The sequence below is a fragment of the Drosophila ficusphila genome, unplaced genomic scaffold (assembly GCF_018152265.1).
Source record: "Drosophila ficusphila isolate 14025-0441.05 unplaced genomic scaffold, ASM1815226v1 contig_197, whole genome shotgun sequence".
Taxonomy (NCBI): domain Eukaryota; kingdom Metazoa; phylum Arthropoda; class Insecta; order Diptera; family Drosophilidae; genus Drosophila; species Drosophila ficusphila.
In genome coordinates this window covers 3,088,520-3,105,202 of record NW_025064091.1, presented here as the reverse complement: position 1 = coordinate 3,105,202, position 16,683 = coordinate 3,088,520, and the positions used below count along the sequence as shown (strand labels likewise).

The window sequence follows — 16,683 nt, the reverse complement described above, 5'->3', positions numbered from 1 at the left end:
GTGTCTATTGGTTTTCCCATCTGAATTTCCTGATCCGCCTCAAAGCTGCTGACTTAACGTTTCGTTTCGTTCTGTTTGGCTTTTGAGCTCCCTGTATTCCTGTATTCCTGTGTCCTGTATCCTGGCTATATCCTGGCTGTATCCTGGTTGTATCCTGGCTGCTTTGCCCTTTGCTTTTGACGTTCGCTGGCTGATGAGCCTGCGACGGAGTTTTCGCTGCCGGGGCTGCCATGTGTAGCGTTATGTGCATAAAAAATAATCATAATCACTTGAAAGCCAGGACCGAACCGAAAGCCAAAGCCAAAATACGCAGAAGGACAAGGGCCTTTCCCTTTTTCTCTCCGTTTTTTTTTTTTTTTTTGGTTTTTGGCTGCCAGCATTTTGCAAACTAAGCACGGCACCCAGAAAGTAAAACATAAATTTAGCAACAAAATCAAAATCAAGCAGAGCCCAAGTGATTTTCACTTTGCGTTTGTTTGTTTTCCGGCAGCTTATTAAAAAGTATTGCTAAATGGATTTGCCAAAAGGCGAGAACGAGGCGATGAAAGGCAGCCTTTTCAATTCACAAATGTTGAAGCGCAAAAATTAAAGCAGGTGGCCAAAAGGCCACAGGAAAGGGGAAAAGGATATATGGAAAAGGATGTGTCAGTGCGAATATATGTGTATATATATGTGTATGTGTGTGTGTGTGTGTGTGTGTGCTGGCCAGTAAATCAGAGCGTATGGCGATGACAGCCTCGTCATAGACAGCCGGCCATCATAACGAATGGTCTAGGTGTCCCCGGTCCTATTTCACTTCCCCAAATCCTGAATCCTGAATCCTGAATCCTGGATCCCAGACCCACCGACCGAAAGTCCTGGCGCGCCACCTGGGGGCTTTCATTCGGCGTCGAAGTCGTCCTTTTATTTAAATACCTGGTAATTTGTATTCCAGATTTGAAAACTCTGTGGCAGAAATTATGCCATGAACAGTTGCTAAATGGCGGATTGAGCGGTTATAAATTTTATTTTGTAAAAGAAATATTCGCTTAAAAAAATATAAATAATCTTCAATTATATTATACTTCAATTAGCTAACAATGCTAAGAAGATATATACACAGTTAATCATTGAATTAAATGGATTTAATAGAAAACTGCAGCATGATTTTTTAACATTTGCAAGGAAAGCAAGAAAGTTAAAATAGCAATTGCTTAACTTTAGGTAGATCTGTTCCCAGTCGAAATATATTTCTAATGCACTTTGTACAGGGTATCACCTAGTAAAAAAAAACCCCACCTCTAGGGTTATTTTCTTATTTTTTTTTTTTGCACACTGAAGTGCGCATTTGACAAGCCCGGTAAACAACAATTAAAATGACAACGGCGGAGATGGCAAGGCGAAAGGATTTTTGCACGTTTCGCTTTCTACTCATTGTGCCAGCACCCCAGGAAAACCCCCATCGCTTTTCCCAGCAGAAGGAAAAATCCACGAGCAAAAAACATGGGGGGGAACGAAAAAAAAAAGGAAGAAAATTCATGAAATGTTACTGATGAAAACTGACATAAGGCGGCGAGCAGGGAATGCTGTGCGAAATTATAGCCACAGGACATTCACACACAAAGCAGCGGAATCACAGCCAAACAAAGCCCTATTCCCCGATTCCCCGCTTTCCTCCCCTCAAAGGACTCTGCAAATAACTTGAGGACATGCCAATGCAATTTCGAATCAATGTCCAGGAGAAACCAAAAACAAAAAAAAAAATTAAGGGGATGGGGAAAAAAGACAAGCCCGGAAAATGACAAGGAAAAAATCTGGTAAAACCAACTAAAACTGACTGATGGGGAAATGCATTCACAAGGCAAAGGTGATGAGGCCAAAAAGATGAAATATATTCACGAAACCCCAACCCCAACTTGGACCAAATATAAGGCAAATTATGAGAAGCTAAGATTCAGATTTATTACCCATTTGGATTCCCCTATCAGTTTGATTTATGATTTATGGCTTATGTGATAAGTTCGAAAATCACTTCCTCTGCCTCTTTAAATCTAAATCCATTCTAATGAAGGCAAACTCATTAAAGAGTATGAATATGTGCTTTGAAAACACCTTGTTAATCAGAAAAACAAGCTTTTAGTTGGCTAGTTCTGGTGACCTTGCGATACACTTGGCTTCCGCCGACTTGGCTGACATATAATCATCATGATTCCATTCGATTTCGGTTGGACAAATTGTTTGGCTAATTTGCGCGGCATTTTCCTAAGCCCCGGCACATTTATCACCAAACTAAAGGCATTTGAGAGCCGTCTGTCCATCAGATGGGATGCCAAATGGAGGGGGTTGCACGCACAGCGAGTGGAACTATTTCTGTTGCGGCAACAACACGGCGTATGAGTAATGTCTTGATTTGCCAAACGTTTTAACGGATTTAAATTTATTTATTGCGCGCCGACAACGTTAATTTTAGCCACATCTCTCGAGTTTGTTTGTTTTCTGTTCAAATTCACCTCGGTCTCTCTATTTTCCGCTCTTTATGACTCCCCAATGCCCCGTGCATTTTGCATATATATCTTTATACTATATATATACTACTAGTATATTGTGCAGCATAAAGCTGTTTGGTTGTGGATCCGTATCCGGATCTTGGTCTTAGACTCGTCTTAGGTGTGATAAACTGCAGTTGGCTTATGATCGAGGGGTTAAGTGCGGGTCAAAGTGCGGCTCCCCATCTTCTCGCTCATTAAAAATATATGTGTGCACAGCGCTCCTTTGTTCTCGACACCTATAAATCTAACGCAATTTATGCTCCGAGTTGGGAGTTTGGCAATTTATGGTAAAAGAATGTTGAGGATGAATGGCTTCCGGCGCAGGGTGAAATAATGGGATTGCATCTGTGCATTAATCACGATTTTTGGAGATGCTTTCGTAATTCGCACCCCGAAATATCAGCGATTTAATGCCCCGGTTTTGTAAACCCAAGATTGCTTTATTATTTGTTGTTCTATTCAAATCTCATTATTTCGGTCATCGGATATGGGAAAAGAAACTTCCGCCTTTAAATTCTCTTCATCATAATGTTTGACTGAAAACATATGTATCTTATATTGTTTATAGCTTTTTGGATGCCAATCAATATGGATATAATGATATATTTCGGTAGAGAATTGTTTATAATTATGTTGTGTGCATTAAGCTATTGCTATTAAAATTTAAAATGTGTTTAGTGAAGGCCGTATTTTAGAAGAGTTTATGCGAACTTTTAATGAAATGTTGATAGATTAAGTACCAGGATAGCTCATAGTTTTCCCATAAAGATTCCACATACATTAAACTCCTGCTTATAATTATGTATGTTGCCTTCGAAATCCTTCCATCTGCTGTACAAATTTATGAATATCCTGATTTGAGTCCTGCGTGGAAATTGACCGCTTCTCATTAAAACGCCTGTTAAATCGTTTTGCAGTTAGTTAGGAGATAATATCTACCGCCCTTCCATATAATTCCTTTCGATTCGATACGATTCGATTTCCATGGCCATTTCGTTTGATTCGATTCGAATTTCGAATGCAATCTGCTCGCATATGTTCCGTTTTTCCCGAATTCTCTGTGGTTTTTTCTTTTCACACATCGAACGGCGGAAATATTTTCCGGCCTGGACATTTTCCGTTTCCCCTTCATTGTGGTTGTTGTTTCTGTTTCTGTTGTTATTGTTGTTGTTGCCATTGCTGTTTTTGGTCTGTAATTGCTGCCTGTTGGTTGTTTTTGTAGCCGTTGTTTGAGGTCACATTGAACGTCAAAAGCGACGATGGCAACGTTAATTTCGTTTGTCCATAAACATGCAACATATGCGCGCGGTACCTTTTGAGTTTGGACATTCCTAAGGGGTGAGGGGTGAGGGGTGAGGGCTTGCAGTTTGCAACCCTAATAAACCCAGCAAATGGGGGCGTGGTCGGGCGTGGAAGTCTGGCACACGTGCCATCCTCTGATAAGAGCGTCTGCCTTCCCATTTTCCCGCCCCGAAATTTGTTCGTCCTGCTGCTGCTGCTGCTGCTTCGCTGGTGTGACTGTGATTTATGCACTAAACAATACTAAAGGTCCTGCCTGCATATCCATCTACCCAACAGATTCCCCCATTTCCCTCCCCTTGAAGCCCCCCTTGCCACCGAACTGGATCACAAAAAATTGCAATGTTATGGCACGTGATGACCACGAAGGACACTTTCATCAAGTGCCAGGAACACACATTGAAGCAGGGAATGATGTCCTCGCCCTGGGGAATAAGTATTTGGCGGGAGGAGGTGCGGGATCTGCTAATAATGAGGATGGCCTAATGAAAAATAGGTTACAGTTTAGATACGACAGTGATTTAGATGATTTTCGTCGACTATGATAAGAGTTTACTTGGTCTTGGAGTTTATTAACTAAGGATTTACTCAAGGATGTGAACCAATTCAAAATGGAAATATAATACATGGCTTAAATAATTTTAAGGTTCATATAATTTGTATGTATATCAATTTTTTATTAAAAATAAATTTATAAAAGAAACCATAAATTGCTAGGAATCTCTAAAAAATTTTATTTGAAAATATATGGACCCCAAATTTAACTTCTAAAAACTCTAAACAAAAATGTGAATGTAGTAGCTATAACTTTTTAAGGAAATCTCCACTCACCAGGAATTTAATAAAATTGTTATTAAAAGTTCAAAACCTTTGAAGAAAGCCAACAACAACAACAAAAAAAACAATCTCCCACTCTGTTTGGTTTTCATTTCACATATTTTCGCCACATAGAGAACCCTCATAATATTCCCAGTTCTATCGTAAGAATCGTTAGAATCGAAAACTGAAAACCGAAAACCGAAAACCTTCCCTGCTCTCGTTTTAATGTTTGATTGTCGGATTGCGAGGTCGTTCTTGTTGAAATTGCTTATCAAATTAATTTCGCTTAAATTCGCGCTTATTGTTCGAGCTCAGCGAGTTTTTAGAGGGTTAATTGCGAGGGTTTATCCAGGATTCTTCATATATATATATCGCCCTTTCCGTCTGGCAAAAAGTCCTCTATTGTGTGTTGATTGAATGTTTGAGCTCATGCTGCTGTTGTTGTTGTTGCTGTTGTTGTTTATTGCTTGTTTAGCCTGGCCAAAGGTAAAGTCTCGATTTCGCCTCGTTGGCGAGGGTTGGCCCAAGAGTTGCTACTTGATTGGCAAACGGCCTTGGTTTTGGTTTGGTCTCAGTCTCGGTCTCACTTTACCTAAGGACAAAAACTCCCCCTAACACTCTACACGTGTCCATCGAGTTGTTCAATTATGGCTAAGCCAAATCCGCAGCACAAACAGTTTTGCCTTCAGGTTCCTTCCTTCAAAAATTCCCCCTTCCCTTCCTCTTTTCAGGAATCTCGCTTATCCTGTACCCTGTGAGGAAAAATGAGCAACCCCCGCCCGATCTTGAGTCGCAAGTTAAGATGAAAACTAAACACACGCGACTGGCTCGAAAATGAAAATTGAATTCTAATGGAGTTGTCGCCTCCCCCGTTTTTCTTCCCCATTTATCCGCACTGCGCCTTGCAACCCTGCTCTCCATCTCCATATCCATCTCCACCTCCAGCGATTTCCTTATTTTAACTCTGTGCTCCGATATGTTTACCCAATAGATTGCCCTGGATGGCCATGGAAGAGCCCTTGGGGGTTACTCCGCCACGAAGGTAGCATCTCGCATCGAAATTTCCCTTTTATTGGGTGGGTTTTTTGCCTTTTCCATGGGGGGAGTTGGTTGACTTTGGCCTAGGTAAAACGGGCCAGGGGAAAATCTATAGACCGGGGTATTCCGCACAGCAGAAGTTTAGGTAAAGCAGCGCACGAGGCTCAGGTAAGATCCCTGGAGTGATTTCATAAGCCCTCTCAATAATATTGGCCAATAAAGCAAAGAGTAATCTTAGGTTTTCCCTGGGGTATGTTCAAAATTTAAATACTCAACCCAAAAACATATAAACATTTTAAATAATTGTAGTTATTATAACCTTAAGAACACATTTTTTTAAGACATTTTCTTTGAGAAAGAAAAGGTATATACACATATTGCAGCTACCCCACAGAATTGTTTATATAGTGTCTCTGCTTCCTTTTTTTTATAAACAAACAAAGGAAAATTGGTTAAATGGAATTGGTTTCTATTTATAGCTTTTTTCTAAGAGTTAAATTATTTATTTGAAGCCATCTTATGCGCCCTTGAAACACACAGTGCTTGAATAAATATTTAAAAATGGTCTGGATGCAATTTTAGATTAGTTAAATATGTATAAGAAATTTTGAAGCATATTTGAATCGAATCAATTCCCGTTCAATTCCCTGCTGCATAATTTTGTAAGATTTAAAATGTTGCTTTATGAGATAAATGGGAAAATGAAATACAAATTTCAGAACTCATATAAAAGATTGAAATTATCTAGTATTCCCTTGTTATCCCTATCAAATCCTTACAATTAAAATAGATAATTGAGTAATGAGAACTCACCCTTGCATTCGTTGGTTTCCTTGGCGGTGGCCCTCGCCCAAGGACGATCGAAGTGGAAGGGCTTGCACCGCTCGCAGTCCCGTCCGGCGGTATTGTGGCTGCACTCGCAGTTCAGCTGCCCGTTGCCGTCCGTGGAGCACTTGGAGGCGTGGCCATTGCACTTGCACCGTCCGCCCACCGAAAAGTCGGAAATGGCGTAATGCAATCCTCCGGCAATCGATGTTTCCGCTCCAGAGTTTCCCTCAATGTTGTTGTTGGCCGGACCACTGGCCACCGGTACGCTGTACTTGCCGCTGGCCAAGTCCGCCGCTGCTCCCGCCTCCAAGGAAAGTAGAACCTGCGGATCGGGGCGTTGCAATCGGTGGAACACCACCCGAATATCCGTGGCCGTGACCCAATCTTGAAGAACCGGCGATGAGTCAAGATCCCGGGCCGAGGGTCTTCCCTCCAGTGTGCTGAATGCAATCCTCGAGGACAGCGGTCTGGTGACGTCACTGCAGCGGGCTTCGTGCTCGTTGTGGCGCCCAATCGATTGGCGAGCGGGACGCCCGAAGAGTCGGCGGCACTGGGAGCTGTAGAACTGGAAGGGCTGCCAGCTGAGTCCATGATCGGAGCTCTTGTAGATCACCATGGAATCGGGACGCGGAGCATGCGGACACAGCTGCAAACTCACGTAGGTCAACTCGAACTTCTTGCCCAGCGACAGGGTCAAGGTCACATTGTCCCCACTTCCTGTGACCGGTTCACTTCGCCAGCAGGTCACATTATTGGAGTTGTTCAAATCGGTCAGCGATCGAGCGGGAAAGCTGCGCAGTGGATCGCTGGCATCGCAGGTGTGACAGGACATTTCCCGCTCGCGATCCTGGAACTCGCAGTACCGCTGGACACCATTCGCTCCGCAGGTGGAACTGGCCAAAACCGGGGCATCGTAGGCGGCGTTCACAAAGTCCGGAATGCAGACACGCGGCTCGTGGGCCTTGGTGTAGCAGAGGTCATCCGGCGGAGACTGTTGCGGGAACATCTTGAGATACACGTCATCGGGGATTCCCTGTGCTAAGGGGATTCCCAAAATTCCCAGGAGCAGGAGCCCACAATACGATGTCAGGGGAGACATCTTTAAAGGGTTCAACCGTTTTTTGTGATCAAAAGGAGCGGTTTCGAAATCCAAATCACTCGATTAACGGTTCTTATGTGTTTCAAAATCTTGGGTTTTAATTCACTTGAAAAAATATTAAAGTCTTAAGGTGTTTTACAAAAATTCACTTGAGTCCACTCAAAAAAAAAAAACGAAATCCTTTAATAGTTGTTAGGAATCCTCTCGATTAATTTCAAAACTCTTAGGTTCAGAATTAAAATTGTCTTGAGATTTTAAATCTGTGCAATCGTTTTGAAAGCACTCAAAATCACCCAAATAATTTTAGTTTGAATTGTTTGCAGTACATTCAAGTCACATAACAAAAAATCCAAATTTTGAAGTCTCGAATGGTTTTCAAAATCACTTTTATCACTCCAAAAAAACTGAAATCGCCGCTTTTGCAGCCGTTTGCGCATGCGTTTTAAACCGCGCTCGAAAATCGCTTTGTCGTTCGGCGTTTCTTCTTCGCCTTTTACCGTTCGGCTCGTACGTCAAGTCGTTCGGCTTGTCCACAGACGACTGCCTCGTTTTTTTTACCTCTGTACGTGCGCTTGGTAGAATAAGTGGAAATATTGTTTCATCGGACCATCAGTCCGTTTACAATACTTACTTTCAGTTCAAAAGGCACAGATTTAAGCCCTCTAAAGACCGCAACCACCTTCGTTTTCGCTCGTTTTTCGCCTCTGCACGTGCGTGTGCGCCGTCGTCTCTGCTCGTGTGCGTGTGTGTGAGTGTGATGCTGTTTCGATCGCCGCCCGCGCATCATATGTTGCTGTAGAAATGTTGCTGTGTTGCTGGACCACAAATGTTGCTGGATGCTGCTGAAACACAAACTGCGCTGCTGGAACATTTTCCACTGTGATTCCAATTCCAATGCAAATGCACTTTTGAAGGAAAGAAGTCAAGTGATTTGGAAGATTTCAACTAAGTTAGTGTTCTAAATGAGAGTTATTTATAAACAAAATTGTAACAAAGGCTTCTGCTACTTACATAATTGGTTTTTTCACAATTTTAATGTGGTGAATCTCAAGTAACTGTAAAATGCGTAAAGGAATGGCAAGCAATATGGATAGCAATTCAGTATTGCTAAAAGGTATGAATGTACAAATAAATTGATATTGAATTTGCCACTTTACAAACATAAACACAGTTATAGTTATCCAGTTATAGTTGAATAATCGAACATTAATAACTTACCAAATCTAGGTATTTATTATTATTTTTTATTTGTTTTTAACTTCTTCTCTTAATGTTAGCGTTACTTCTATATAAATGTGTAAGATAATGCAGAATGTTAAAGAACGTGCCAACGGTTTCTCTCTCCATTACGCGGGAGAGCATCTTTATCTCAGACACATTGTTTCGCTCTTTCGCAAGTTGCGCAGTGAGAGCGCAACATTTGTTGCTCCGCTGGCGCTGCAATTATTTTATTTTTATTGCCGCTCGGCGACACATTTTGTTGCCGGTTTGTTGCTAAATAGCCACTGTTTGCTGCCGGTTGTTTTTGTTGACTTTAGCCGCACAAACGGGCCCATACAGCAAAAGCAAATCAAAACAGATCTTTGACAGCGCTTCTTATTGCCCTTATCTCAAAAATAACACAAAATAATCTTATTGTTTAAGTTTCTTTTTTTTATATTAGAATTTTTGCAACGCGAAAATTCAACATTCAAGAAAGTAAATAAACCAATTAGGTTTATAAGTTCAGAACGATTAAAATAAGAAAATAATTTGAAATGTTATTTTAAGTAAAAGTTAATTATAAAATTGCAATTGCATTACCGGCTTTTCTGATCACGCATTATTGCCTTCCGTCTTGACCACTCATAAACTTTAAAAAAGTTGACATTGTCAACAAACAAAAAACGTATTGCAGTAATACTTGTTTTAGGTTAGTTGGTTAATGAATCTCTGGTCATCGATAGTTTACTTCGACTCCTTCAGAAAATCTTCGTTAATTGGGCTTATTGATTTGCACTTTCTAAAACGATTAAGAAAAATAAACATATGTGGTACTCAATTTTCTAACGAGTTTTTGCAGTCACAAATATTAATCATTAGTTTATTTTAAATTTTTGTGTCATTTTTTATGACCCCCGTCCTCTCCAAATTGCAAAAATGGACTTTGAGAAAAGCGATCACATCGCAAATCTTTTAAACCCATAAGTTTTCTAATTTTTACTCGATTTACACTTGGAATACCTCATTAATTTTGCTATAAAAATATCTAACAAGCTGCATAATTAGTTTATTTTCCATTTTTTGGTCGATGTTTTGTCATTTTTATGACGTCCCGGATGGATTTCTTTTATTAATGTCATTAAAACCAAAGGATTCCGTTTCATTTCCTTTTTCAAGGATCTGATAATTATCTTCTGGCTTGTAAGATAGTATTTTAATGGACTTTGCGTAGGCATCGATTCATGCAAATGTGAATCAATATTTTTAAAGTTTAAATTATCCTAATACTGGCCTTTAAATAAAAGGGAGGGAACATACTCCTTTCCCCTTTCCGTTCCCCAATTTCAGAGTGTTTGGCGTTGTGTTTACCTTCCGATTGCTATCGATAATAAAGACGCCTCGAATCCCCAACTCTCATTCTCGCGTTGGCTAAGTTATTAACTTGTCGTTAATGAAAATCATCAATTTTCGAAGAGGGCCGCGTAATTACGCCGTGCGGATGGTCATGCCGATGACGATGGCTTCATTATGCCATTCCCCCCAGCTTCCAATGTGTATATCCCCCGATATTCCTCCGATATTCCCTCCGATATTCCCCCGATGGTTGGGGCGCCTACTCCAATGTTTTCTGCATTTTGCCTGCACCTTTCTGATAAGCGTTCCACTTTCGGTTCCCCCAACTTCACTTCATAATCGTCGACCACGCGCTTTTGTTTGTTTTTATTTGGAGGCGCGTATAATTAGCTTGGATGGGGCATGTGTGGTCGGGTGGGCGTATGCTCGTAGGGGCGTGGCATCGGTCGAAACCGTATCGGAACAGGCCTTAATTATTCGGTTTCTCACGAGTGCGTTCGAATATGGTCTCAAGTTTGATGCTCACATTTAATCGGTGGACCGAAAAAATGATTAAATGTAAAGTTATGCCTTTAATCCTTTTACACTCATAGAAGTTTATTTTACTTTAACTACTTTATATTACTAAAGACTTGTTTTCCAAGACTTAACTGCTCGTTCTGAATATGTAAAGATTTTACATATTTTTCGAGCAGTGTTTGGAAATATTTATGATGAAAGCATAACAAATCACGAAACTACAAAAACCCATTTGTAAAACTCTGTTTGAATAAATTATAATTATTAATGACTTCTACCTGGAGTCAAAACTTTTTATGAAACCATACTATTTCCTATTTTTTATAAGTAGTGCATTATTTTGAGTGGCTACATTAAGTTGAGCCAGTGATTAGAAGTGAGCTTACTTTTGAGCCGAAAGACTAGACAAAGTAACGCCTACGCACTCACACGTGCAAATAGAGACAGCTGGCCGGTTCATTTCCGCTTCCTTTGTTGATGCGGATCCACTTCCACATCCACGCCTATATTCTCCCCCCCCAATTCCCCCTCCATATTCCCCTCTATATATACACCCGATTCTGCTGCTGGTCGGCGGCTTATCGGCTCCTTGGTTTGATTCAGAGGAGCCGGCAAGATAGGGACCCCAAGCTGGATCAGAACTTTTGCTTTATTACCTTGGCAGTAGGCGTGGCAGCAACAACCACAAAGCCCACGACCGCAACATGACGACGATGTGTGTGGGGCTACACTGGGAGAAATTGGGAACCAGCCACTGATGATTAGAAAACAAGTTTATAAACTAAATGATATTGCTGATATGTTCTGAATTAAAATCTCTTTCAGACTACATTCTTTGATATTAATGTTAAAGTCAACAATTTTATAATATTTTTTCAAATACAAGCTTTTGTAACAATATTTTATATTCTTTTTTATATAATATTATTTTTTTTATAATTTTTTTTAAATTCTCCTTCTGTAAATATTTATAATATTTTTGCCATTTGTATTCTATTTGTTCCGCTTCTCCCAAATTCAATATAAATATCCTGACAACCCCCTGTTTTTCTTAGTGTTGCTTTGTGTTTTCGGCCCGTTCTGTTTGCTTGTATGGGTGGGCGGCCAGACAGTGCTAAACTTTGGCTTAATATTGGCAAGTGCGTAATGAAAATTGCATTGTCGTTTTCACCGAGTTTTCGGAGAGTGGGTGTTTTAGAGGGGGTATGGGGAAGGGGGAAAGGGGGATGTATATTCCGATGGGTGGGTCTTTGGAGCTGTGGCTCACGACCGTCCGGCCTTTTGTCATTTGTGCTCTCGAATGGGGCGCAAAGTCCAAACAGCTTTTCGTTGGTCCGTTCGTTTGTTTGTTTGTTTGTTTGCCCGGCCGGCCGGCGGCAAGATTTTTAGATTATGACGGCTCTACAATCCCCACCAGCTGGACAATATCCAGATCCGCTCTTCCCTATGTTGTGCACCATGAAAAAATTGAGAAACTAGAAAATATTTACAAAAAAATATAACGATAATACTAAAAAAAAGTTTTTTAAGGGCACACACATTTCAATTAATTTTCAGAAATTTAGGAAATATTTTTACGAGTATTATAATGATAAATAAAGCAATATTCTTTCGGACTTACACAGTTGTTTTTCCATTTTTCCTATTATTAACCATATTTATTTTATGTTTTACTGTTTTGTTTTTGCTTTCTTTTCTCGCAGTGACTATTGTTTGCTGTACTCGTATTTATTTGCGTTAGGACACTCTTTCACTTTATTGGTGACATCAATGAATGTGAACTCCTTTGTCGATCCCCCTCACTCATCGAGGATTTGTAGACTCACACGCCTGCCCAACCCACTTTGCTCCCCCCGATTCCCGCCCCTTTCGAGCTTTGTGGTCACTTTTTCGGCCAGTGTTTATCTTCGGGTTTTTGTTTGTCTTTTACAAAGTGTTTGGCTGTGTAGTTGGTCTTTGATTTTATTGCATGAGTCGCAAACATGCAAAAGAAACGACCCACAATACAACAACAACAAAAAAAAGATATAAGTACAAATTTAGAATCAGGTATAAAGCCTGCCTCCATTTGGGGGGCGGTGGGCGTGGTCATGGTGGTAAAAGGGAGCAGGCGGTGGGGCTAAAACGCACAGATAGCTGACTAGATTCCTATCAGCGTCAATAAATAAAGTTTTTAAATGGGACAAGAAAATAAATATGTGTCTCCTTGTTGTCACAGACAACAAGAACTGGGGGATCAGGATGCAGGACGGGTTGACAGTGGGTCGAAAGTGGGAAATTTGTGGGTAAAAATATTATTACAATGTAATATTAATGTCAATGTAATATTATATATCTGGTATAGATGGGCTCTTTATTATAATCCTATCTTATCCTTTATCCTAAGGTCTTTTTAAATATTAAAAAAAAATTATAATATTGGTACATACCACATCGTAATAAGGACTTATTACAAATAAATTATCGCTAATTGAATTGCTTCGGAACATTTCTCAACCACAATTAGATCGATTTGTTTAAAATTGAGATGACTTCCCCTGGAATTGGTCTGGAATTGGTTTTCTATCAATTGGCACCTTTCAATAATCGATCTTCGATCGGCTTTGAAATCATCCCACTGTTCTGGAAAAGAGGAGCGCTTACATCGCCCGCACTCTCCAACTCCATCGGCTGCTGTCTTTCCGCTTGGCTCATATTGAAAAAGTTTTTTTTCGAGTATCTATATCTGTGTCTTTTTCGCCTCCCCACTCCCCACTCCCCACTCGCCATTTCCCAAACTTCGCTTCCTTTTATTTCTCAGTGTGTCTGGCTCGTCTGTTGGCTGTCTGCTTGTTTGCGCGCTTTGTCTTTTGTCTGGTGCAATATGCGTCGTGTCTTGGCAACACTCCCAATTTCCCCACCCCCCTCTTTTCCACCCACCCACTCCCACTTTGTCCAAAAACATGCGGTTCGAGAACTCAACCGTCCGATAATTGTGGGTAATTCAGCCTAAATCGGCTTTTAAATTTGACATAAAATCTATACGCAATGTTAGCAATCAATGGAGAACACTGATAAACTTAATTTGATTTGTTGAAGTTCTTCAGTTTGATATTTCCATCTTTTATTGCAAATATAAATTTATAAAGATTTAATTTCGTTAAGAAGTTAGGGTTGGCGAATGTATGAGGTAAAACATTGTCAGAAAAGGTTTATTAGCTCTATTGTTGCTTTTTTGGTATTCATTTGTTGCTTTTTATATTTAGTAATTTTTACTCATGCAAATATAATACATTTGTTATTTTTAAAAAAGATATTTTTTTAATCTTTTTTACAATAAAACTGAATATATTTTTTATAAGTAAGCAATGTTTTTCCTTTAATGTTTTATTGTCTCTTACTTTTCCCATGACCACAACTAAATCCAATCCATTTGCAAATTGTTATGGCAAACTCATTGGAAAGGGAAAACATGCCTTAAATATCACCTTTTTACCCCTTTTTCTCCATTTCCCCCACATAGTTTCCATTTCCCTGAAGTTTCATCGGCAATTTCTGTTTTCGATCTCCTGTTGCCACCTAAATAGCTACCCATCTACCTAGCGAACTACCTACCTTCCTATGTATGCACCTACTTACATTGATTTTATAATTAGCTTTGCCAGAGGTGGGCGGCAGGAAGTGGAGGAGCTAAAAAGGGGGCGTGGCGCAGGAAGGAAGCATCGGAAGCTGGCAAAGAATTGAATGTCGAAGTCAACTCGTGGCCATTAAAACCAGCCAATTACCTTCAAGACTCATTAAGTGCTACAAGCGATGGAGGTTGGGTGGCTCTGTTGGCCAGTTGGAGCGTTGGATCGTTGGATGGCTAGAAGGCTGAATGGAAGGTTGGAAGGTTGGATAGAAGGTTGGATGGTTGAACTGCCAAAAGGGCTAAAACCGGGAGGAAACGGGCTGTTAGCTGACCGTTACAATCGAATTAGGCGCCGCTCGCAACGCTAAATGCAATTAAAACTACAAGATGTTGATTACATTAGAAGTGCACGACGAACAGGAGCAGGACCAAAAGTTCCAGGATAAAAACGGGGGCATGGGGAGTGGAGTGGAGTGGAGTGGAGGGGGTAGTCCTCTGGCCAGGACATTTCAAGCGTTTCGCCACGACATCGCTGCTGGTGTTGCCATGCCCGGAAAAGTTGTGGCACCACTGCGGGAAAACCTTAAAGTGCTATTAAAAATTAAAAGTCCTAGTTCATTACAAAGCATATAAAGTAAAGGGGAGAAATTACCTATTGCCTCGTTCGTTAATCGAATTTTGATTGATTACTTGTGACAAAAATTCTTCGTTGCTTATCATACTTATCCTGGAATAAGTTTAATCAATCTGAGTATGAAATTCTTAAAAATAACAAAGTTTTCAATTTAGCCTCCCCTTCTTAAAAAAGATTTTACTTTGATTATAATATAATATAATTATAAAAGCTTTGACATCATCATCGAGTTATTCCTTTAGCTTGAGTTAAGAAGCTCAAAGGAATTTCCGATTTATTCGTATATCCTTCGATTATTCTGTAACCTATTTACAATGTTATTTTGATCTACTTTCAAATTAGATTCCTTCGAATTTTCTTCGAGTGCAGAGGTATTGAGCCAAGTGGTGTTTTGTCCTTCTGGCTCCTCCGGCTACCGGTTCATAATTTATCCCTTTTTGCTGCCGTCGCCCTTGGCCGTCGAGGTCCTTTTTTGCTGTCACGTTCCTGCCGAAAAATTGTTGTGGTTGACCAAAATTATTCTTTTTTTTTTTTGTGTTTGTTGCGCTCGCACAAAAAAACGGCAACAAGAGTAAACAGAAAACTTTGTCAACGTCGTGGGGCCAAAAAGGTTTTGGGGCAAGGACGGACCGAACTAATGTGTCAGCCATCACTCATCACCCGCCCACCCGCACTCACACCCACACTTGTACTCATACTATACCCATACCCACACTCACACTCATACTCACACTCACATTCATATTAAATCGCGTGGAGAGGAGGTGAGTGTTTGTGGCAGGGACATAAAGCCGAAATCCTCAACGCTAATTTGTGCATGATAAATTATTTATGCTAAGGCGAAAAGCGGCGGAAACAAGCGCCAACCGCATGGACCACGTAAGCCGGGCTAAGCACAAATTAAAATCAGAGAACTTGGCCAACTGCGAAGCTGAAGGCCGACTCGAAATAACTTGTCAACAGGCTAATCCCTCGAACCGCTCAGCCAACACGGACCCAAATCGAGTCGAATCATTCATTCACAAATCATTTCGCTCCCGGTTCGTTCAATATGAGCTCTTGATTTCAAACTTTCTTTCCCAGGCTCCGCTTTTCCCGATTTTCTGACTCCCACTTTCCGCTCCCCGTTTCAACCTTTTCCCCCTTTTTCCCGTTTTCCCGGGGAACTGTGTAAACCCACAGGAATGCAACGGGGGAACAAACTTCAGCTGGGTAATGGAATCAAAGGGAATCAATGGGGAATCACAGTGAATTCGAGTCGTTGCTTGGATAAACAGATTATACAAGCTAAACCGGTGCAGATAAAATCGGATCGAATGGTTCAATGGAAATAGCGAAGGAAAATGCTCAGCGGGGTTTTTCGTTTTAAGGGAATTCAATTAGGGCGATAACATGACTTAACTAGTAGTATTAATTGTAGTAAAACAAATGTGAAGATACGATTAAAAATGTGTGAAATGTGTTTTCATAATTTACATTTAGAGTTTAAAAATACTTTTCATAGAATACTAGCAAATATGTATGCATTGTGCTATTTATAATCAACCCTTGATGAGTTTTTCTTTTCTTTGCCTGAATAGAACTTTTGCCGTGTTTAATCCCCGCTGAATTCGGTCTTTTAACTTTCACCCTTTCTAATTGCCAACCTGAATATTCGCTTTCATCGCATTATCGGGCTAGGCAGCCCCCTGGAAAATTAAGCTCCATCTTGGGGGCAACCATCAGCTAATTGATTTAAGATTTCCCCTTCGCT

General features: G+C 40.5%; 1 protein-coding gene across 2 annotated transcripts in view; it reads right to left on the bottom strand.

The window, feature by feature from the left end:
• Positions 1-8,170, bottom strand: part of LOC108097665 (netrin-A) — a 53,268-nt gene extending 45,098 nt beyond the window's left edge. For both annotated transcript variants that reach the window (XM_017200112.2, XM_017200114.2), the window contains exon 1: positions 6,498-8,170. In XM_017200112.2, the coding sequence (XP_017055601.1) occupies positions 6,498-7,611 (1,114 nt within the window). In that variant the 5' untranslated portion in view covers positions 7,612-8,170. The remainder of the gene's footprint in view (positions 1-6,497) is intronic.
• Between the last annotated feature and the right edge of the window lie 8,513 nt (positions 8,171-16,683).